The sequence below is a fragment of the Berghia stephanieae genome, chromosome 5 (assembly GCF_034508935.2).
Source record: "Berghia stephanieae isolate SIO BIC M18660-M18661 chromosome 5, UCSD_Bste_1.3, whole genome shotgun sequence".
Classification (NCBI taxonomy): Eukaryota; Metazoa; Mollusca; class Gastropoda; order Nudibranchia; family Aeolidiidae; genus Berghia; species Berghia stephanieae.
Window position 1 is genome coordinate 41,557,157 of NC_088364.1, and position 25,007 is coordinate 41,582,163.

Below are 25,007 nucleotides of genomic sequence, written 5' to 3' on the forward strand. Positions count from 1 at the left end.
AAAAAAGATTAAACTAAGCCAACCACCATTGCTTTGTTCTAATATATCATCTCTATATACCAGATGATTTAAAGTGGTTGCGAAGGAAAGAAAGAGAGAGAAGAGAGGAGAGAGAGAGAGAGAGAGAGAGAGGAGAGAGAGAGAGAGGAGAGAGAGAGGAGAGGGGGGGGGGGGGGGAGGAGGAGGAGAGCTTCTTTACCAGAATAACTTATGTATTGACCTTTTGAATTCTATAACCAAAAAAAAAAAAAAAAAGAAGAAAACAGAAATAGAAAGAAAGGCAAAGGGAAAAAAAAAAAAAAGAGAGAGAGAAAGAAGAGAGAGAAGGAGAGAGAGAGAGAGAGAGAGAGAGAGAGAGAGAGAGAGGAGAGAGAGAGAGAGAGAGAGATTTAAAAGGCAATAGGTACCTACAACAGGGGAAAAAAATCCAGACCCATTTGTCCCCCCCCCCCCTTCCCTTCAACCATCAACTAACTAATCAAAGAACACTACTGGTCTTCTGTGTCTATTGTGATATCTGGTGCCATACTGTCTGGCCCAACGTCATAAAAACGGGACCGTCACTAAATTTCACGAGACTGAGCACAGGTGTCAAAATATGACATGACATAATGGTGATTTTGTGGTTTTGAGGAAAATGTTTGACACGGCAAATTTGAAAAAGGAGGAAATGTGATGGGATGGGCGGAGATAAACTACCATTTAGGCAGAAATCCGCCTTTAGGCGGAAGATTCTCAGCCCTGAATATTCCTTTGAGTTATGGCTATGAGGTATAATTAGAAATCGGTCCTTAATGAATTGATGAGAACGTAAGAAAAATTTATATATATATATATATTTGTGTGTGTGTGTGTGTGTGTGTGTGTGTGTGAATGATTATGTTTCAGCCAAAGTAATTTGTAATTTAAGCGCTTAGAGTCTGGTGTCTCAGAGTTATAGTGCTATATAAGTTTTCAGCATTTTTATCATTTAATTTATATTTGCATATGAAAATCATGATTCAATACGACCACAATACCTGTCTATTGATACTATGCACAACATTAGGCTTCATCATGATTAGAATCCTGAGAGAGCTGAGGACCTGTGGTGCAATATCCTCTCGTCTAAGAAGCCTGATGGAAATCCTCAGCAATCCAACAACTGCCCTTTCCAGCAGGAAGGAGTGGCTGGTACTGTTGATGATGATGTTGTACAAGTGATCTCTCACAGCCTGCCATACTGGGGCCACACGATCTCTAAAGAAAAAAACAACAGATTTTTAAAAAGACAAATTACCAAGCAAATTTCCTAACATGTCTGATGGCCCAGAAAACTTTTTCAAGACATGTGTTTAATGTATACGTTTTATAAACTTTTTTTTTTTCTTCAAAACAAAATCTTGAACAATTATCATTTTTGCAACAAAAAAAAAAAGGAAAGCAAACCTTGATAGGTATTAAGTTTGGATTTGCTCCAGTTTCTGCCGTAATGATTATTTGCCACCCTTTAGACCAGAGGATGGTCTATTGCAAAGTATTTTCCCCCAGATCTAACAGACCAAGCTATCCAATCATGCTGATGGACATAGAGATCAGAAGAAAAGAAAAACCTCTACTAGAACTTGTCCATTTTTAAAAATAAAATCTGAACATTTTTTATTCCAAAACAAAGATTTTTTAACGCAATCAACATAGCTAGTACAATTTTAAGCTTATGTTCTTCAAATCTCTTTCAAATGACATGTAAAACTCATTAATTCCACTTACCTGTTTTGCAAGACCACTCTCACAAGGAGCTCAAGGAAGAACACACAGGCATCCTCATCATAATGGCCATTGATACAACTCTGGTCTTCTGAACCATGACGAATTGATACTAGGGCCTGGCAATGAACAAAAAGGAGACAAGGTTAAGTACTCATAAAGCCTTGACAACTCTGCTGTTCACTGACCAAGGATATACTCAAGTTTGAAACATTTGACATTTGGAATTCAATCGATATTTGAAGTAAGACTTCTCTGGCAAAAATTAAATTAAAATGTGCTAAGTCAGTGCAGGACATCACCCATTTTTGAAGCAACATCAGTTTGAATATACAAAGTGAGAAATAAAATCAGATTATTTTTTTTGTATTCAATACACAAATATATGTCCATTACAATTGACAAATTTTTAAAAGACAGAAATCTGTGATCTGTGATGGTTTCAAATAAAAATAAAAATCCAATAGTTAAAGGTTTAGAGCAAAATCATTTTAGTTCTCATCAAACAAACAGAAGATCACTATGTTTTATTCCACTTTAGAAAAGATGATTTCTGTACGAATTTTTTATTTGTATTCACTACAAAAGTTAGATCCGTGTTTCTGATTAAAATATAGCAGTAACAAAAATGTGAAGCCATTTGAAACACATGCCATCTGTTAAAATCCAAATTTTTTTTTTTTTAGTTTCAAATTTTCACCCTGTTCCGCTTGTACACTTTCTAGTTAAGAAAAAAAAAGGATGGCATTGAGTTTATTAGTCCTTATATGCATGTAAGACAATAGGTACTATTTAAAACAAAATAGACCCTTAGGTCTCACTCACTTTAATAAGCTCCTGCAGTGAATCTTCCCTCAAAAACTTGCTGTCCGTGACAAGTTGGTCCAGCTGGCAATCTTTGACGCAGACAGCGGCCACTTTGCCAGCCTCTATCTCCTCCACACTGGGAGCTTTGCTACTTGATGTGTCAGAGAGGGAGAAGTAGGACACAAAACTGCTCAGCACACCACTCTCTGATCTGGAGTTTTACAATGGAGTCAAACACATATGATTATCATTCTCAATCTGTCCTGAATAATTTTCAAATGGTTGCTTTACAATCAATCTGTCATCTTGAAATAGTTTCTTCCTAACAAATATAAAAGATTCTAACATAAAATATGATTAAAACAAATACAACTTTAAACAAGATCCTTGTTTACCTTGATAGAGAGGTGGCTTCTTCCCTTATAATAGAGATCTTGCCTTGAGGATCAACAAAATCTTCAACCTAAGAATACCAAAAAAAAAAAAACAAAAAAAAAACATTGAATCATTTGACAAAAGATGACCAAAAGATAAATTAATCAATTAATTACCATATATACAAATTTCTAAAAAAAATTAATAATAAAATGACAATCACAAACTTCATGGCATACTGTAAGCCATTCTTTCGTTTTTATTGCTTTCCTTTATTTATATTTTTTAATTATCGGGAGGAGATGTTCTTAAATCTTAGGTATTTAAGAATTGAAATGACTGTTCGTCTCAGATTGTTTAATGTACCTGTGACAATATGCTAATCTTGGTAAATTATGTGACTGTAGAAATAAAGTAACACTGACTAAATAAAATAAATACATCTTTAAAAAAGACAAAAAAAAAAAAAAAAAGACAAAAAAATAACAACAACAACAACAAAACAAAAACACCAAAAGATATCCTCTTACATGATTTTAAAAATTGTTCTTTTTTTTAAAGAAAAGTATCAACATTAAAAACACAATGAGCTATTCCTATAGTATTGAACACAGCAACAGCTCTGTTCTAATCTTTATCAATAATCTGGACCAAATATGAGACCCATGGTCTCAGCATGGTATTGTGTTGGGAGGGCCAAATGCCGAAGAATTGAATTTAACTCTATATTGTTCACATGAATGGGCAATCGGGACAAATTTATTCAATTTTCATTCATGAGTTTAAGTCCAAATGATAAAAATTAAACAACTTTAGATTTTCACAGTTTCAGAAACTATATGGACTTAATGTAATAGTTCAATATTGAGCTCAACTAAATTTCATGATTCAAGCTGTAATTCAATCTCTAACATCTGGCTCACTCTAATATAATGCAGAAATTACGTTGTGAATCATGTCAGTGACAATGTGCATTGTGAAAGTAATTAATCAAGGGAAAACTTTGTACCAAATCTATGCATGCAATTTGTGTAATGTGTTATTCATATGAGATTTTGGGAAAATACTATTTTCAAAATGTTCAACATAAAAAGACTTCAATATAAAGAAATAAAAAGAATTATAGTGATGCTCTGACTGTTATCAGTTACTCTGAGTTGATAAAAGACAAATGATCCTTAAATTGAAAGAACGGCACCAAATGAGTAGAATAAATAGCATCTCGGAGGGTTGAAAAGGCGTGGACAGAGTTATAATATTTTGTTTTTTGATTATTTCCATTATTCATACCCAGAGAAACTGATTAAAACAAAATCCTTCCACAGTTTTTAAAGACTTTTTGTGTCAAATGTTATATAGCCTTTTCCGTTGCGACATTATTTCAATCAACCGATACCTCAATCATAGACTTTGGCAACAATTTAGCTCTATACAGCTGCAGCATGCAGTCCATTATGTTCTTCCACCCTTCTCTCAAAATGTCTCCATGGCGATGAGCTAGACCAAAAACTGTTCTGGCAGCAAGCTGGGCCTTCAGATTTATACCAAGCGATGCTGGGATTGACTCAGGACTCTTGAGAAACAGGGATTGACATAAAATTTAAAAAATAAAAATAATATAAGTGGTGATTAAAGTGAAAAGTATTTATTTTTAAAGTATAATAAAATATTGGAAAAGAGTTATAGAATCATTTTCAGATAAATTGCAGTGAAGAAACAACTTATACCAAACAACTCAACCAAGTTAAGAATTATTACTGTCTCAATAAAATAAGTCTGAGGAAAATAAATCTTTCGGATGTTAAAATACCACCCCCAAAAAAATTAATTAAATGCAAAATTTTAAAAAATATTGTTTAAATAAATAAAATAAAAACAAATGAATTTATTTGCACAACTTAATATTGTTGAGTGTTTCGGAATTATGTTTTCAGTTTACAAGTGAATCTTTAAAGTTTAGATTTTTATACTCTCTTTTCTTTGTAAAATCTTTAAACAAAAGTTTTCAGTACGTGGAGGAGCATTAATTTACAATAAATGCCATAACTTAGGGGGTGGATCAGGTTTGCAGAGCAGAAGGGCATGGATGTAATTTCAAAGCTCAAGACCTATTTTGTAACTCAAAATACATCGTTTCTCATTACTTGAATGTGTCAAACTAAAAAAGATCCAAACATCAACACTGAGGCCACTTTAAGCACATTTTAATTTTGTTCACATTTTTGTAAAATTTTTCCAGATTTGAGAAATTAGTTATATATAAATGTTATCACATACTGACTTGCGATGGTCATTTAAAAGCTAATGGAATATATTACCTCAACCGCACTAAGAAGTGTGGTAAACTTGCAAAGGGAGATAACTAGGTTGTCAAACACATCACTCATTCCATAATGAGCAGATATCATGGCACATTTTCTGGAAGAAAGAAACACATGAACACAATTAAAATCCTTACAAAGGAAAATAAACAAGAATGAATTTATTTCTAGCAAATAATGAAAACCGTTACTCTATCATTTAATGGACAGAGAAAAGATATCTGCAATTTTATTATCAAAAAAAAATATTCATTAAAAAAAGTAGACAAATAAATAAAGAAAGAGAGAGAGAAAGAGAGAGAGAGAGTGAAATAGAAAGAAAAAGAGAGAGAGAGAGAGAGAGAGAGAGAGAGAGAGAGAGAGAGAGAGAGAGAGAGAGAGAGAGAGAGAGAGAGAGAGAGAGAGAGAGAGAGAGATAGAAAAAGAGAGAGAGAAGGAGGAGAAATTATAGGATAATAATAAACTGGAAAGATGTCTAGCCAAAATAAAATGCTACTGCACAAATTGTTTTAAAAATATTTTCTTAAATTCTGAGATTTTCTTCAAACCCATTCTTTATTAAACAAAAATTGTTTAAAAATTTTTCAGGCCTTCTCATATAAAACAATATGTGACTCACCACCTCAAAATGTCAAGATGAACAAGATATTAAAAAGTAATATTAAAGTTAATATCTTTAAAATAATGTGAGATTTTATTTTAGATTTTGAGCAATTAGGAGCAGGCACTGGTGTAAGATTGTTATTTGAAAAACAGTGCAAGGCATTGTTAAGAACTTGGGATGGACAACACTCAAGGAAAGAAGAAAAAGAGCTAAAGTAACATTTTTTTTTAAAGATGAGCAAAGGTCTTATAGAAGTCGAAACTAATGAACTCCAACCAAGACCAACAATTTCAAGAACAAGGGGTGAGGACCAACGATACCTAACACCAAGCTCAAAATTAAAAGGTCATGCCATTCAACTTTGGAATAACCTCACAAAAGACGCGGTTGAAGCACATGATTTAGATCACTTTGCAAGAGTCCTATATAATATATAACTATATCATGCTGAATATCGTTTATGTAAAACTTGTGACAATACACCAAAGGTGAACTGGAAGAAGAGAAGAAGAAGAAGAAGAAGAAAAAGAAGAAGGAGAAGAGGAGGAGGAGGAGGAGGAGGAAGTGTCTCATTCATGGGTAAACTGAAACAACCAAGGTGTCAGCCATAGTGAAGTGAATCTAAATGAGTAATGAGGATTAAGTTTTTTTCTCAGGGAAGAGGGAACGAGATGCTGACAGCAATACTTGAACCTGGGACCTCAAGGTGTTTAATGCCTTAATCATCCAGCCATTGAGGTAACTCATTGAAAAATTTTTTTAAGACAGCAAGAATCACATGCTTTGCTTAAATGAGAATTTAGAATTAACAATCTTACCCGAGAAAATAGAAAGAGAAAAATTAATAAATTTAATTTGAATCCTGTTCGCTCAAGTTATTGTGCAAGGCCTTATCCATAATGTTACCTAGTGTCCCATTATCATGAACAAACAGTAATCCTTCAGAACCCATGACCTTTGAGCATATCTCAATTTCTGTAGTGTTATGCTATTGCTTCCTAGGCATTGGGTAGGACACATCGATACATTGCAAAATGAATAATACCAGTGTACCCACCTAAATCCGGAGACAGCCTTTTGTACAATGGCCTCTTCACCACTTTTATCAAATACAAAGGACAAAGCTGCCACACTTGGACCCCAGATGAGGGAGAACAACTCATGATCAAATGCACCAGTTGGGGCATGGACAAACACACCCTCCTTGGAAGAACCCCGGTGTAAAAGAACCTAAAGTAAAAAAGAAAGAAAAAGAATAGATAAAAAAAAAAAAAAGAAAAAAAGTTTTAGAGTATGGTCATAATACTTGATTACTGATTATAATTCTACTACTGTGTAAAGAAGTATCTGAATGTAGACACTGAATGATTTTGTAGGAATAAGAGGACAAAAAGTCGAGCTTTTATATAGAACAATATCCACTAAACATGCTCAAAAAGCTTTACAAGTGGTCTCTAGCCAACAGCAACAATTAAAATCTAGGATGAGACATGACGCCTATTAGGCTGTATTGCAAATTTTTCTGATGGAGAGTGCTGTTATCGGTCAGGTACGCATTTTATACCAGAGTGCAGTGAGAGAATTCAGTAAAGGACTTTTTTCCAAGGACTCAACAATGCACAATTTAGAGTCGGACTCAAAACCAGGACCTTCCGACCCAAAGGCGTGTGTCAAACCACTAGACCACAACTTGTACTATCTGAAATGGAATTTTGTTCCATATGGCCCACTGGGGGAATAAACAAAGCATTGGGAAGTACATAGAGAACAGTGAATCCATTGAATTTGGCTATTCAAGTGTTCATATTTATTCTATTCTAATTTGTTTGTCTTTCAGAACCTGAAAAACTTTACGGTAATTTTTTAAAGCATCAATAAGAAAGATAATGAGACAATTATATACACTACATTCTCTTTGATCGCAAATAAAATCCACAAAAATATTTAAGTCAAAGCAAAAATTTGTACCTGTTATTTAATATCCATTTCCAAAATTTTCTCATTAATGGGTGACAGACAAGCACCACTAAGTAAAGTATAACATGATAAAAATCAAGTTACTCACTGATGCTATATGCCTTACCTTCCACAGATAGTTTTCTTTTACAAGCCCAGTGTGTTCAGCTGGCATCACAATTTCTTCATTTCTGTTTAAAAAATTGATTAGATGAGATGAATGAACTGGCTTAAATCATATTTACATATAAGTTAAAATGAAGTTTAACAACTCCAACTCCCCCTCCCCGTCTTAAAAAAAAAGACAACAATAACAAGAAATAACTTCCTTATTTTGTCACGAAAACTTGACAATCAATTACTTAAGCTATAACTATTCATTTTCCCCAATGAGACTTACTTGATTGCTTGGAATAACTCAGTCAGCATGTCCTGATCAAAGTCTTTACCTCCATTCACTTTGGAAACATTTTTCTTGAACTCCTGAAATGCATGAAAATGTATATTTCATTATGGGATGGTTAGTTGAGGACATGATTTTGTGAAGTTAAACAATTTTTGCAATACTTTTGGGTCATTAAAGTCCTAAGGGGAAAAAAAAAAGGCGATAGGCTTGATAAAAGAGAGCATAAGAACGAATTCACATTGTCCCTATTAATCAATTTTGATTCGACATCCAAACCCTGTTTCTTTCATATGGAGGTGTCTATCACACTTGATTAAAAAATATAAGATAACTGAATGTTATGAATTATTGAAATAACTTTATGAATCCTACCCACAGAGGAATCTAAATTTTTTGAAAACATTTATTATACAGGCATCCGAGTCTGATAGCTTAAATTCTATCTTTACCAGCCCATGTGAAGTTCGCTGTCCCCACATTCAAGGACAGTTTCAAAATTATAGTAAGATCACATAACCCTGAAGTGCAACACCAGATGCTTGACTTCACCTGATGCTTCCACACAATGTGAACAAATGGTTGAATCCAACAGATCCCATTAGCAAAGAGAGACCATCTTTAAACAGGTCCTCAGTCAAAATTAGATGGTTGCTACTGTATTCCCAGACTTTCAAACATATACTGCATCATGGCCATTACTTGAATGAGTAAGAGTACAAGAATATAAAAGAGTACCAAATAGTTTTATTAGTTGTTGCATTTTTTGCACAATTTCCATTTTTCGTATTCATGGAAATCATCTCATATCTGTATAGCTTTGTCATCATTGCATATTTCAAATACCCATTTGAGAGTTTTGAGCACATTTAGCAGATATTGCATTATATTGTCTGATATTTTACTGTTTCACAGTGGTTGGCAAGCGTTTGAAAACCCAGCTCCAACTTTCAGTTCTTCAGAAGCATCCCAGATTACCCTAAAATATGCGCATTACCATGACTTCTTACTTTTGAACTGTTCTACAACATCTACACTATAATAAAGGAACATAACCTGCAGCAAAATTACATACCTCACATGTCATGGGAATGTTTTGTTTCTTGGCATTGTGATTGTGTTGGTCCACATTCAACATGATTACAGCATACGTCAATGTAAAAGCAGCATCCACATTGTAAAACGGTTCTCCATTACTTTTCTGGTTTGGATGAGCAGACATTGGATGGATAGATATATAATTAAAGAAAATATGTCAAAAGTGATAATATTTTTTCAATGTTTTAAATCATTAAATCACTCTGGTTAGAGGAAAGAATTTGGAGTGAGAATATGTTGATTGTCGACTGTCGCCAGTGTACTGAATAATTGTCATAACAACAATAGAAGAAAACTTTGGTCAAAAACAAACAATCATAGCAATCTGTGTTTAGACACATCTTCATTATAAATGATAGGCCAATGCTCTGCTTTAAGAAATGCTGCAACAAAATGGGTGCCTCAACATATATAGAAATGATTTTGTCCTAGGCCTAGCCCCTTCCCTTCTCCTTCCCATCCAATACAACTTACATGCCAATGCTCTGAGAAATGTTCCAACAACCAGGATATGACAGGCGCCTCTCCTGGCATTCTAAAACATTCCAGGTACATTCTTAGGGCATCGTCCACTCGAAGATCTTCAAAATTGAATGATCTGGAATTTTTTTTAAATGTAGAAATTTAAAAATAAAGTGGAATAAAGAATGGTTTAGTTTGAAAATGAAAAGGGTTGTAAGTTCATATTAAAAAATAAATATATAAATAACTATTATATAGTGCAATATCCACTTGGTGTGTTGAAAGTGCTTTACATATTTTTTTTTGGTAATAAAAGCATTTAACTACACTTAAAATTCTAAACTTTTGTCATTCTCATTGGTAAGAAAAAGGTTCTTTTCTCATGTAAGGTACACACAATGATTGTCACTTGGTTTTGAAAACAAACCTAAACATCACATAGTATAGATTGGAATATTTTTTTATATATGCAGACCATTTCTCATCATCTAGGCCATTAAAAAAATATAATAATTTTAAAAATATTGCAGTTATATGATGTCACTTAAAACGTTTTTAAAGGGACAATGTAAAGGAAACATGCAGCACGTTAGGCACTTTATTAAAATATGTAATTTAAAAAAAAAAATTTAGACAAAGACAACCTTCTTTTACACCCCTATGGCTTAAGGGTACTAAAAGTTCATATTTTTTTCGTTTCGGTAACATTAAAAATGAGAAGCATCAATATCAAGTAAATTTGAAAAACTATTGAAAGAGCTGCTTTTAATCACCTGTCCTAGTGTTCAATAATCAAAAAATGATCTTAACATTGAAAAACTTGCACCAAAAGAAAAGCTATTCCTGCAATTCCTTTGATACCAGCCTCTCAGACTTTGGATCATTTGCCATCATTCAATTTATATAATCTGATGAAAGCTAGATCATTTCATTTACACTATGAATAACTTAATATTGATGTCTTTTTGTCAAGGCCTCAGTTCCAAATTTGATGTCTCTCATCCTTTATGACAAAGAAAAATGCCAACACTTAAGCATTTCAAAAGGTTTCTTTGACCGAGGCTTTAACTTTCAGTGGGTATGAAAGGAGGTTGGCTTCATCAAATTTTAAGGAACTAAGACATTCTAACCACTACATGAACCAATCCAGTAGCATAAATAATCACACACAAAAAATAATCAAATAAACTGGGCCTATCAAATGGCTATGCTGGAACTGAAACCAAGCGATGAGAATAGAATAGGGGGCAAACTCACTGCACAAATGCCTCCAGCACCAGTTTGTTCCGCTTGTCACTGATGTATTCTCCAATCATCTTTTTGTCCAGCCTAGGATTCTCTTTGAGGAAAGCAGCCACTTCTATGGGATTGAGGGGTGATGACAACAAGCCCTGTTCTTGTAGGTATGCAAGACCTTTGGCTGGCTTCACATTGAATTGCTCTGTGCCAATTTGATAGATCTGCAAATAATTGCGAAGGTAATACAGTCATCAATTTCTTTTTTTTTAATCCTCACAATAACACTGATCACAATATAGAACTGAATATGGTAATAGAAAATAAATAATATTTAGAAAGATAACTATTTACAACATAAAATAAAAGACCACAAAAATCTTATAACCAAAACTGAACTTAATAGGATGGTTAATGTAAAGAAAAAATATGTTAAAATTGAAGAGATAAGATGATGAATGAAGTATTGATCAAAAAGTAAATTATTCTTTTAACATTATCTGATTCAGCAAAATATAGGTGTTCACCAGTCTGGAGAGACATTTCCAGTCTGAAAAGACGTTTTTAGTATGATGTACCAGTTTTGTTTTTCTGTTTTTGTTTAAGTATGCGTGTGTGTGTGTGTGTGTGTGTGTGTGTGTGTTTTTTTTTTAAATCAATTCTATCTAGCCAAAAACATTGATGCACCAATATGCGTTATAAAAACCATGAAGTTCGAATATTAAATCATATCACCATGCCCACATTATATATATTATAAAATCAAGCACCAATGATTTTTATAACTGAAAAAAAAGGAGGAATCAATAAAATAAATTGACAATTTTTACCTATGCAAAAACCAAAAATGGTTAAAAAGAGGTTCAAAAATTAATATCACATTCTGTACACAATCAACTTATTACCTTTTTCTTTTGCTTGAGATCTATAAGTTCCTCTTTGGTAGGGATTTTATTGGATGTTTTTACCATCCTATTGGGCTTTATCATGGGGCCTTTACGCACATCTTTGCCTTTTGTCACTAGAGGGATAAAACAGTCATGAAGAATGTAATATATTTCATCAATACATCTTTTAACAATATAGCCTTAACCGGTTTATTGGGATGGCTCTGTTCCCGACAAATCGTCCCAATTAAGCAGCGTCCCAATTAAGCGGCGACTATGAAATTGAGCAATTCTTCAGATTTACCATAATCCACTTTGCATTTATCCAGACTTTTGATTAGTAATACCATTGCTAATGAAAGATGTATTGGTTGCATTAAACTTTTCATATATATATATTATTAAATTTTTTTTGGTTTCATTTCTTCTTTGTTTTTTTCACATTTTAAAGCCATAATAATCAGAGAGACTTGTTTGACGTCTATTTTGGGTTACTTCAGAAGCCACTTGATTGCTAATCTGATCAACAAACTTTGTCAGAGGTCAGAATTCTTTCTTGGACAAATCGTTGCAACAGCTTCATCATTTTATATTTTCTGATGAAGTCTTTATATGTAAGTTATTGAAACTGTGTTTATCAGACAGTGACATTTTACGTCTTAAAGAGGATAAGGGAAGTGAAGTGAAAAACAAATGAAACCGTAATCTACTTCTAAAAATTAGAGACAAATCTAACTGAAACTGCACAAAACAATTCATGAATATGCCACTCATAATGGTTGCATAAATAAGTAATGGATTAAGAATGCATTGTCTACCCATTCACCACATTGACATACAAACCATTTGATGGTGACAGTCTGGAACAAACAAAGCCATCACTCTTTACCAATAGTCTCTAGTTTGCTATGACCCATGGCCATGAACGTGACGATGGCAGTAGATGACGCTGAGAAGGGATACAGATAAATTCTATTGTTCACATCTCTGTGATGACTATGGCGAACGGTTCGACCAAACACCCAATTGGCTGTTACGATAGACACTAACAGGGGATACAGGTAAATACTATTGTACACACCTGTGATGAACGGTACAACCACACATCTGGCTGATCATCCCGTTAGACTAATTTGCATTTTATGAACCATCATTTTAAATTATTGAAGACAACAAAAAAGCTGTTTTATGAGGACGGTCATTGTCAAATTTCGTTCCCATGAAGCAACGGGCCTTCCCAATTAAGCGGCTGGGAATTGGAAAGGGTATGACTTTTTATATAAAAAAATTCAGTTTCCAAGGAATTGTTCCAATAAAGTGGTGTCTCCAATACTGGCTTAGACTGTACTACCAAAGAATTGACTTAACCTTTATGATATCTAAAGCATATACGAATACAGTAAAACCTTCGTATACCACCATGGTTATGACCTCAGCAGAATTGATTATTGGCATAATAGTATTAGTGGGGGGAGGGGGGGGGGGGAGATTTTATATAGCTCATCGCACACAGGAGGAGTTAATAATAAGGGTTTTTTTCATTTGTATCTCAAAAGAAATCAGAAAGGCAAGAGAAAAACTAAAAAACTAAGTAATTTGTGTAACCAAAAATAAAATAACTTAGAACTGAAAAGATCTAATTCCCCTCCCCAAAATCAGTCACTAAGTTGATTAAAATGCTTACTTTGTACAAAGAGCTTGAAAAAAATTGAAAAAGAGCAGAAGAAAAAGTTTAAAAATTCCCATTCCAGATATTACAAAAAAAAATATTCTCACCAGTTGTTGGGTCAGTCGCTTTGACATTTGAATCAGAAGATGTTAGATTTATCTTTGGCAAAGCGGCTGCTACAATGGCAGGGTTGGCAAGAGTGCGACTATGACAATGTTGTTCTATGGAGTCAATGACAGTCAAAAGAGCGTCTAGAGACAACAGGTGAATGGTGAACAGACCCGACACTGGGAATGCATTCTGGGGGGGGAGAAACAAGACAAAATGTTTAATTAAATTTATTATTGTTATTATCATTCAAATCATCTTGGTCTGGTGATAAAAAATAGAAAACAAAAACATTTCTGTAGATTTATCAAAACTGCATTACAATGGCCATAACAATAAAAAACACAATAAAAACAATATCAATTATTAAAATTTATGATAATAATAATAATAATAATAATAATAATAATAATAATAATAATAATAATAATAATAATAATAATAATAATAATAATAATAATAATAATAATAATAATAATAATAATAATAAACAATATATATAGTAAAATTATAATAACATAAATGAATCAATACAATAAAGTCAGTAAACATCTAAATCAATTTGAGACGCTTAATTCCCATAATATTGCTGACCCAAATGTAACCTTGTCCTCTAACCATAATGATGAAATTAATATTACAGCTTTGAGTACCACAAGAACTCTTTTTACTAACAACTGACCTTAGAAAGAAGCTTGGTGAGATCATCAAAAAGATTGGAGCAATATAAATCACAATCGTAGTTGAGATAAAGTTCAGTGACAAGGCCAGGTATACGCCACAATTGTACCAGGAGGTCAAGGGCAATCTCTCGCTGGTCATAGGTGATCTTGATGCTATCTGACACCACAATCTCACTAAGTTTTAGGAGGTAGTTCTAAAATGGAAGACAAAAAAAATCATAACATTTATGGACTTCATGGTGGAAATAAGGTGCACAGCTTACACTTCATTTTTTTTTCTTAAACAAAACCAAGCCAACACACAACGATATGAATTACCAACATAAAAAAAAATGCATCTGACAACCTGTATGAAACAGTACAAAACTTGCTTCTTAAACACAAATAGAAAAAAGAATCTGAAGAATCTATAATCACAAAATGATACATAAAGCTTTCTTTGGTATATCCGCATGGCAGAAAAGGGGGAGGGGAGTGAGTGGGAAATTGAGATGGCTGAGTGCATTAGGCATTGCACTATCATAAGATTTGAATTTAAGCCCTCTTTCAGCATTTTCCCCCCATAACCAGAATACGTTGACCTTATTGCTCACTTTGTAGCGCTGCATTGCTCATGACAAGAGACTGAAAGCTATTTTTAACCTTGGTATAACAAAATGAATTTAGCCATGTTATAATTATTTTTTCAACCAATGTCAATCTCAAAATTAACTTTCTGGACAAAGCTGACTTACCTCTAGTTGTAGTTTAAGATGAGATCTCATTGACTCAAACAGTAGAAAGCTGAGTCTGAGAGATGCTGCAAATAGAGACAGCCTTTCCGATTGCAGCAACTGGTAATGATGGAGGGGAAGAAAAAAAAAACAATAGATATAACTCCGCACATCTAAATAAATCTTTTCAATATATTTCAATGTTGATTATGAATGTAAAATAACATGATACCCACCATCTCAATTTGGTAATAAATTAAGACACTCAAATAATAATTCTAAAAAAAATATACTTCAATTCTTAATGCATTCTACATTTCACCCTAACAATATCAGATTGGAGCTAAGAAAGGGTCGAACGATAACTGCTGAGAATGTAAAGGGGTAAAACAAAAAAGGCAAAAAAAAAAAAAAAACCACAAAAAAAGAAAAACAACTTAAAGAGCGCTTGTAATTGACAGTCCATTGGCTTAAAAAGCTTACAGAGCCATAGGAACCCAGGGATCACATTGTCAGCATGCTAAGTTATCTGTCAGAATCTTTTTTTAACCAGAAACACAATTAAGACAAAACTACTGTATTTACAATCTCACAGTTCCTGAGTAAAATGTAAAAACCACAAACCAAGGATGCAGCATGTAAGAGTGCATTAAATTAGCCTAAGAATACTTAATATTTCTAACAATGGAGTACACCTAAGGCGCTTTGCTCATCAAAATACATTTTCTTTAAAAGCCATTAGTAAAACAAAAACAAAAAGCACATAGTGTGACGCAATAGATCCTATTCCTTGTAAAATATAAATAACATCACCTATTTGTCTCTACATTATCTGTTTACAAAAATCCTAATCTGAGGGGAAAAAAATCTGGCCAAATACATACTAGTAATAGTATTTGTGTTTTGTGTTACCTATTGTCTTTGTATGTGTAACACCTTAAAGCAATTTGTGGATACTGCACACTGTATAAGTTAATTATTACATCACATATTTTCTAATTTTATCTGTTCAAGCAGCAGATCTCGATAAAACATAAACGATAAAATATTTAAGAAAAAAGGAGAGAGAGGGGAAAAGAAAAATATATATATATATATATATATATACATATATATATGGAAAGCAACTGGAAAAAAGGGTGAGGATTGAAATCTACACACCATCAACAAGTTTCTGCTCAACTCATCTTTTACAAGATACAGCAACGAGTTGTAAGAGCTGATATGGTCGGCCGCCGTCTCTAAAGCAACAACCAAAAGACTGAGCCCCATGTGAATCATGACATCTGTGTTGTGTCTGTCCAGTGGGTTGGTAAGAGACACCAGGAAACGAAAGAGTTCCCTTACACAAGGCAAGCCGTAGGGAATTAGGGGTACATGGCCACCTGAAGATCAATATTATATCACATATTATGAGCTGCTCCTCAAAATAAGATAAAAATATAAAGAAAGAATTTTTTTTCAATTACAATAATATATGGAAATGCAGGTAACTGAGTCTGGTTCTACCTCAAACAACATTGTACACTTAGTGTATTCAAACATACATCTTGAGAAGATGAAGCATCAAGTGGTTCTTCACATACTAAGGAAAAGAGATCAACCCCTGGTGAAGTTGAGATTTTTTTCAAAGATCCACCTGTCCACCCAGCAGTGATTGGGTAGCCGAGTCTGTTAGATCTGTTGGAAAGTACTTTGCGATTTAAAGCATCCTATCCAAAGGGTAGAAAGCAATTACTATTGTCCATTTCACACCATAAAACTGGGATAAACTCTGGCTCCATGGGCCTAATGGCCCTGAATGACATCTTTATATATGTGAGGCCCTGTATTGGGTCATATTCATAACATTTGACATAAAAAGACATCAAAATTAACTAATTTTGAAAACCCATTGAAGGATTTCGGTTTTCTAGTTATTTTCTTTTTTTTTAAAGTTTTAAAATGAGGACCTGACATCAAAAATTGAAGTGGAAATAGCTTTATAAAATGTCCAACAGGCGTGGACAAAGTATAAACTAATTGCTCAATTTATTTGTTTTCAATCCATTGTAAACATTCTCAAATTTACATATATTGGAAAAAATTAATTATCAAATATGCAAGTTCCTATTGGTGGGCCAGCCTGTCTTTCACTTATTTCTACCATGAATACACAATTCAAACATCAAAATAAAAAATATCAGTATAGAAAATGTCACCTTCTATAGCTTGCTGAAGGAATCGCACACCCTTGGGATTGATGAACTCACTCTCCTGAGTGGAGGTAGTGTCTGTGGAATGCACTGACTCATTGTCATCACAAGTGTCGCCTTCCCCATTCTCATCCCCTGTGTACAGGTCTGTGTCACTGTTGATTTTCTGAAAGGGAACAAAAAATGAGAATGTCACTATTTTCTATTTCTTCTTATATGCTGAGCAACCTTTGTCGTTCATTTTTGGTTATGAGCCTAAGAATTCAGACAGAGTAATGACAAAGTAAGTCTTTCATAACTATTAATGCTGCTCTCAAGTTTGTTGATTCTTCAGGTCTCCCTCCCACAGCATTCCAGGGAGAAGGTTGATTTGTAAATTTTTAGCCATTTGTCTGCAGTTATTTATCGACTTTCAGACACTCCTCAGTCTGTTGAAAACAATGGATGCTTATCAAAAATTTGAGAAAATTTCGGCATCTATGTTGCTATAATGTGTGGTCCGTTTTAAGGTCTGATGGGCTAAAAAATATTTAGACAAAGTTACCAATGTGTGCTGAACAAAACAAAAAAGCCAACTTGGATCCATAATGATTTGCCAACATACTAAATTAGAAAAGAAACAAAGGGCATTTTAGAAATCCTGCCAAAATCCTAAATTCATTTTTGAAAACCCCAGTATCATACCTTGAAAAAAAAAAAAATTAAAAATGGAAGTTGGCAGCTCAGGAATACCTGCAAAACGAAAGTCAAGGTTCACAGTGGAAGATTTGTACAAGAAATCCATATAAAGAATGATTGCAAACCAATTAACAAAATCTTAAAAACTATAATGGCCTTGTTTAGCCTTGCTCTTTAACTTTTACACACTTTTCCCCCCCAGTTCTGCCACCTGCAAAGGCAAAAAATGAGAGAATCTGGCAAAACCTGAAAGAGTAGCATAATACTTTTATAAATCTCAATGACTTAAATGGGTTAAAACTATAATCACAAGAGTAGCATAATACTTTTATAAATCTCAATGACTTAAATGGGTTAAAACTATTCACGTCAACAATTCAATAAATATGAATACACAAACTACTTGGCAATAGCAATCACTGTAAAACAAATTAAAAAGAAGGAATTCCAAACGAAATCGGTTAATCAAATCTGAATTTGAAAATCTTCCAAATCAGCAATGTCTTGGAAGCTCTTTAACAAGCATGCTGGGGCGCTACTGCAAACTTTTACCCATGTGCACATATCTATTTTTATTTCGTTCATTACTGTTACCAATTCATTTTATATAATGACTTAAAATTGCATGGAATCGTAATCAACAACAAATCACCAACACTATGTGGGTATGCTTACTCGTATGACTGTAGCAGACTCCACACCAAGAGAATTTTCATCCTGTTGCTGTTGTGGATACTCTCCTGCTTCAACACTGACATCAGATTCAACTTTTTGATCTGTCTTTTCCACATCACCCACAATCTCAATTTCAGCACCTTCTTGTAAGGTGGGCGGATTTTCATTTTCTGATGCTGCCTGTGAATTAGATTTATCCAATCAATAAAAATAAAAACATTTCCTACAAAAAATCAACATAACTCAAGTGTCATTTGTGTGCATCAGAAGATGCCGAGAATGTACAAGGGTGGAATGAAAAACACCATTCTGATATTTTCAAAACTATAAAAGATAAGAAATTGACAAAGGTGTCAAAAATAAGCTTAGTTCATTTCCTTTCCATTTATCATTTTAAATTTCAACATGGGTCACTGTTCCCATCCACACAGATTCGCCAACCACGCACCAGTTGTTGCATCGCATCAAAGATGAATTAGCGTGACATACTTGGACACCATCGAGTCACCTCCATCTGCATCTTGCCAAAAATTAATTGTCTCATTGAGTTGTTACTTAAGTCTTGAAAAAAGAAAAAAAGTCACGACTTCACAAAAACTGCTTCTTTCAATGTGATCGTGCATTTGTGTGTGCATTCTAGGTATCCAACGGGCTAATATATCAGACTTTACCTAATGAAATTCCAAGCCTTTGCAAAGTGCTGGTTGTATCATCCACAATTGGCTAGGATAAGTTTGTCATATCTCTTGTTGATTTGCTGCTGTCAATGCAGTTTGTAGATGACCACTGAAAGCCTGATTGTTAATATTGCTGGAGACAGTGTCAGTTCCAGTTAAACACTTAACCCACTTTTGAACTGTTCGAAGGTCAACACACAAGTCACCATAAACAAGTTTCAAACATTCATGAATGTTGAAGAGTGTATATATCTCTCCAGTAAGGAAATCAATTAAAGCCCACTGTTTGATGCATAATTCCTTTTAACTGATTTCTTCGACCGACATGTTGGTTATATCAAAGTTTTAGTATATTTATATTTCTACTCTTAATATTCATCTAAATATGAAAAGACTGGGAAATGACCTTAATCCTATAATCACCAGAAGCAAGAAAATTAATTTGATTACAGAATACTTTTGATAATCTGAATCATTTCATACATGATTAGTCTGTATAAATGTTTTATTTGGTTACCAAAACTGTTCACAAAACACCAACACTGACCTCAAATGATTTTGCAATGTCAATAACACTCTGCCTTCCATTTTCTTCTGCACAACCTGGTGTGGTAGCCAGACGCTCTGAGTGTACAATGTGCTCAAACATGGAGCTGTCCATTGCTTCTTGCTGCTCGCCGCTCACTTCTATTTGAGCTTGACCAGGGTCTTGCTCTTGTGGAGTTGTTGTGCCTGCAGATTCCATCCCTTCTTCTATGGTAAGATGAGATAGTTCTGCTGTTGCAGACTGGGCTTGCATGTGGCTTTTTCTAGTTTTCATCTTTGGAGATTTCTTCCTCTTGCCCATCCTACCTGGGTCCACACCTCCTGTTCTCATCTTAAGCTGGTAACAGAAATTTAAATTGAAGATAAGTTATACCTTTAATTTGGCAATTTTTATCAATTACAGACATCATAAGTATTTAATAAGCAAAATGACATTACAAGAAATATAAAAGTAATTTCTTATTCATATTATATGAGCAGAAAACAATTTTAAAATAATGCTCAAAAAGGAGATCTCGCTAAAGTTAATCGCTTCAAAACGTTTTTGTTTTTTGGGGGGAAATAAATCGGCTTGTGCTTGCTCCTCTGTATCAAAGTCAATCAGAAAATGGATCATATGATACAGAGATCTATAATCCTAGGAGCCACAACCAAAAAGAAATTCCAAGTCTCTCCATTGGTAGACAAATCCTAAACTTTACAATCCAAAGGCAAATAGGGAGAGATCAAAGGTGACTTTCAGAATGTAATCATTACTACCTTACCTTTTTATTCATGTTGGCAATCCACTTGGGATCCTCTTTAAAAAGATGTAAGCGTGTAAACAGCAGCTGAACCATATCTCTCAAGGTGTTTTCTGCTGATTTTCGAAGCAATTCTGAGAAGTGCATAAAATGAAATTTAAGAAAAGCATTTAAGGCCAATAAATGAGAAAAACAAATTAAAAGAGAAAGATTTTCAAAACTTGCAACAAAACAATAGAACCAAGAAAATTATAAAAGCAAAATTTTATCAATTATCTTTATTTTTGCCAACTATTAAGATTTCATTTTCATTTTCTCCTTTACTTTTACAAAAAAGTCATAAGCACGTGGAAAATGCCCAAAAGTTCAACTTACCACTGAGTTTCATTTCAAAACAAATCCTGAAGCAAGATTGCATGATTTCACACACTGACTCGTTTGTGAGTAACACACCAGCACGACAAAGAAGTAATGTACGTAATACCTGAAACCGAAAAGAGAGAGATGTAAATCCTAATAAAATGAGAAATTAATGCCATTTAAGTATACAAGTGACATATACTAATTGGATGCACATGACCCATGTGAAAATGCAATGGTAGAAATGCCTTTATTAGAATAACAGGGTTCCTACAGGAATTCCATTTTCAAATTCAAAGAGTTTTCAAGATGATTTTTTTTTAATTCAAGAATTAAAACAATATATAATCCCTTCGATGCTTAAGTTTTTGCGTGAGTGGGGACAACTCAACTCCTTAGTTGCTGCTTCCACAACAATGTAAAGGTCTCAAATTCACTTTTCTTCAACAGCTGAAGATATCAATTTGATTGAACAATAAATTTCATGGCATTCAAATACGCTGCCTTTGGTGCCATTTTATCAGCAACCTTTTTTTTTTTTCAAGATCTGAATGGTGATGTGGTGGTTGTAGTAGTGGTGGTAGGGATGATGATGTGAGGGTGGTTGTAGTCGTTTTTTTTTTTTGTTTGTTGCTTTAGGTCTCTTCCAACACAATTGAGGTTATATGAGAGACCGCTGAAACAAAAAAAACAAGCAATCCAACAAAAATGGTACAAATGTAAATCAAAATCATAACCTAAAGATATCATAAGCTAAATCATAAATAACCAAGAACAAACAGGCAGAAGATTTACAGAAAAAAAAATATCCCCTGTCAAAAATACAATCACAAACCAAAGAAGCAGGATAGGCTAGTAAAGAGAAGAAGAAACGACATCACTATCGGATCGTACACCCATGCGATCATCATAGGTATATGATTCAAGGGTGATGCTCCCATCCAACCACCTGCTGTAGTCGTGGTGGTAGGGACAGTGATATGGTGGTGGTAGTGGAGGTTGGGATGGTGATGTGGTGGTGGTAGTGGTGGTTGTAGTGGTGGTGATATAGTAATGGTTGTAATAGTGCTGGTAGAAATGAAAATAAGTCTTATTTTCATATCAATCATTTTCATCTTTGGTAAGTATAAATATAGAGGGAAGTGAAAATTATACTGGTCTAATCCTGAAAAGCAAAGTTGATACCGAGTAAGATAAAAAAGTATGCGAATGCATCAATTGCAATTAAATTTGGAAGAGATATTTTTCAATTAAATATCCTATTGATGTACCAAGTATAATTAAAATGTATCCATAATTTTAAAAATTGATAAATATTCTACATCATTTGCTTTCTGAGAAATACAATCAGGAATAAAGAATGAACTACACCAAAAAACAAAAAAAAAAGGCTTGTTTTGTGTCCTTTGAAATGATACCAAAATCGGCTGAATAGCTTCACAGTTAATGCAACAAAACAGTAAAGGACCAGAATTCAAGTTGAAAAAATGAGTTTCACCTTACACCTGCACCACTAGTTATGTAGCAACAATAAGCAACCTAGAACGAAGTAGAGAGAGAGAGAGAGAGAGAGAGAGAGAGAGAGAGAGAGAGAGAGAGAGAGAGAGAGAGAGAGAGAGAGAGAGAGAGAGAGAGAGAAAGAGAGAGAGAGAGAGAGAGAGAGGAAGGCATTAAATTTAAAGTTAAAACAATGTAGGGAGAAATTTCAGAAGAGACACAAAGTACACAATAATAATATGCCCATAAAAGTATAAGTCCAATCCTTAGAAATCAGGCGCGTTCATTTCGTTTTATTGTGAGAGGGTAATATAGGATATCATTAGACAATTACTGAATTCCTAAGTATTTTCCATAATTTATTCCAAATTTTATTTTAAAATACGAATAGTGCAAGACAAAAACAGTTGTTATCCAAATTCATTTTTAAAAATTTGTTTACTTTATTACAATTACCAGGGGATGTCAAAGGTATCCTATCACCCCCTGGCATTAACTGGCTCGTCATGTCTTGCGATGACATAGCTGAGCGATGTGGGTCAAAGTTGGTGACGGGTGTGGTGGTAGAAGTGAGGAGGGAGGGAGACTCAGTTATATTTGTTCTCGTTTTTTAATTGCTTTTTTTTAATATGGTAGATGGGTTAATGTTTGATATTTCGATGACCGATGGAAAAAAAAGGACTTATGCTACACGTCTAAAATTTGGAAATTATAGAGAACTGATGTTAATTTCTACAGGTTCTGTAAATGGTACGAACTCGTAAGCTGGCACAAGGTAAATCTACCTCTTTTCTTGTTTGCAGAGTTTCATTCATTTTTTTTCTTTATATTATTATTGACAGAAAACACCCACACCACTCCCGTAACAGTCCCAGAAAATCTGGGATGTCTAGCAAGTCAGCATACCCTGTTAAAATAATATCAAAATTATAAAAGCCCTTCTTACATAAAGAATTTTCATGAGTATAACCTCATCAGAGGAAGGGTCAGTTCCAACAAAACGTGCATGGGTTACAGCGTCTGCTATATTTTCTATGGCAGCAGCAGCTTGTTCACACGACGGATCTGTGAAGATGAAAAAAAATAATTGTTTTGTTCATTTATCCAAAGTATTTCAACATATATATAGATATATATATATATATATATATATATATATATATATATATATATATATATAGATTGTGTTATTGTCCCTGTTAATTCAGAACCTATGCTCTTCAGGTCCATGTAATTGCGGAGGTATTTTCTAATTAATCATTTAAACTACTGCTGAAGCCCACGCATTTAATATTTTGTTGTTTTGCATGAATTGTTAAATAGAAAATTGGAATGAAAGTGGATGTCAATTCACAGAAAAAAAAAGCTTTCCAGAGTTAATCATTAATGACTTGTTAAACAGAACATTTGAACAAAGGTGGATGTCAATCCACAGCAAAAAAACAAAAACAAACAAACAAAAAAAAGCTTTCCAGAGTTAATCATTAATGACTTTCTTACTTCTTCCTTTTTTCGACTGTGACATCAATTTTGAAGAATCCACAGACCACACTATTTTGTTTTTCATTGGAGATGTGAGACTATTCCACTGCCTTGAAGTCGATAGTTATAACAAATACAAGTGGGTGTCCACTCGTAAGTGGGGAACCATAAACTTGGATGGCTTCCTCTTAATTTTTTAATTATTACCTAGCGGTAATGTCATTTGGTCGTTTAGGCCTTTGCAAAGTATTGTTATTTGTCACGCTTTTGTTTCTGCTATAATGGTTCATGATCTAAATCAGTTTTGTGGGGTTTACTCTTTGGTGTTTTGATTAATAAATTTGACTGCCCTGCCCCAGTACTGAGTTGACATGGTAGCCAGCAAAATATTCTAATGTAAACTTATCCATTTTTTTTCACAACGAAAAGGCCTAAATAAATACATCTATCTAAAAAGGCTAACTCAACTTAAAGTATTGAATTTTCATAATTCAATAATAATCTTTTTCTTCTACTGATCGAGTTCTTTAAGGATTGTCCAAACAACATGCCTTATGTATGCCTCTGGCAATAATAACTTGACAACTAACTTTATAACTATTTTCATTTTTCTGGATTGTTATTTTTTTTAATACCTACTTCCATATCAGCCGGTGGAGACACTAATGATGTAAAAAATAAAGTATTTTCTGGGTGCATTATCTTTTGAGAGATAAGACCTAAATATGAAGAAAGCAAAATGTTAAGCATTTAAATGAACTTTTTAAAAATCCTTACCAACTAATCCATAAGATAAGAACTTGTTGACAGATGTAAGAGCAAGGCCAGTTATAGGCCCTGTTGTGTCTTCAGATCGTATCACTTCAAGGAATGGGCTCAGGAATGTGTTGGGTTCTATCTCATTCAAATCTGTTATTTTAACAAAAACAATAAGCATACTTATGGTGCCAGAAAAGAAAACAATACGTTTATCAAAAGATATTGAACCAGCTAAAAACTACTGGACCAGATGACCAAGAGAATATTTAAACAATCAAATGTGTGGTGTAATCGGGGTGTACTTCGAAAAAAAAAAAAACACATTGA

The 25,007-nt window shown here is 33.7% G+C and overlaps 1 protein-coding gene across 2 annotated transcripts in view; it reads right to left on the minus strand.

Annotated features, from left to right (window-relative positions):
* The window catches only part of LOC144972936 (Golgi-specific brefeldin A-resistance guanine nucleotide exchange factor 1-like), a 48,579-nt gene that overhangs the window by 19,362 nt on the left and 4,210 nt on the right, over window positions 1-25,007 (minus strand). For both annotated transcript variants that reach the window (XM_078914771.1, XM_078914772.1), the window contains exons 5-28: window positions 24,699-24,830; window positions 23,386-23,504; window positions 20,958-21,066; window positions 20,604-20,716; window positions 19,841-20,176; window positions 18,617-18,796; window positions 17,270-17,429; window positions 16,230-16,453; window positions 15,090-15,188; window positions 14,355-14,549; window positions 13,672-13,864; window positions 11,914-12,029; window positions 11,030-11,232; window positions 9,785-9,908; window positions 9,288-9,413; window positions 8,210-8,292; window positions 7,937-8,000; window positions 6,911-7,083; window positions 5,247-5,346; window positions 4,325-4,501; window positions 2,949-3,016; window positions 2,572-2,764; window positions 1,750-1,865; window positions 1,020-1,239 (exon numbers count right to left, since the gene is read on the minus strand). In XM_078914771.1, coding sequence (XP_078770897.1) covers window positions 1,020-1,239; window positions 1,750-1,865; window positions 2,572-2,764; window positions 2,949-3,016; window positions 4,325-4,501; window positions 5,247-5,346; window positions 6,911-7,083; window positions 7,937-8,000; window positions 8,210-8,292; window positions 9,288-9,413; window positions 9,785-9,908; window positions 11,030-11,232; window positions 11,914-12,029; window positions 13,672-13,864; window positions 14,355-14,549; window positions 15,090-15,188; window positions 16,230-16,453; window positions 17,270-17,429; window positions 18,617-18,796; window positions 19,841-20,176; window positions 20,604-20,716; window positions 20,958-21,066; window positions 23,386-23,504; window positions 24,699-24,830 — 3,623 coding nt within the window. The remainder of the gene's footprint in view (window positions 1-1,019; window positions 1,240-1,749; window positions 1,866-2,571; window positions 2,765-2,948; window positions 3,017-4,324; window positions 4,502-5,246; window positions 5,347-6,910; window positions 7,084-7,936; window positions 8,001-8,209; window positions 8,293-9,287; window positions 9,414-9,784; window positions 9,909-11,029; window positions 11,233-11,913; window positions 12,030-13,671; window positions 13,865-14,354; window positions 14,550-15,089; window positions 15,189-16,229; window positions 16,454-17,269; window positions 17,430-18,616; window positions 18,797-19,840; window positions 20,177-20,603; window positions 20,717-20,957; window positions 21,067-23,385; window positions 23,505-24,698; window positions 24,831-25,007) is intronic.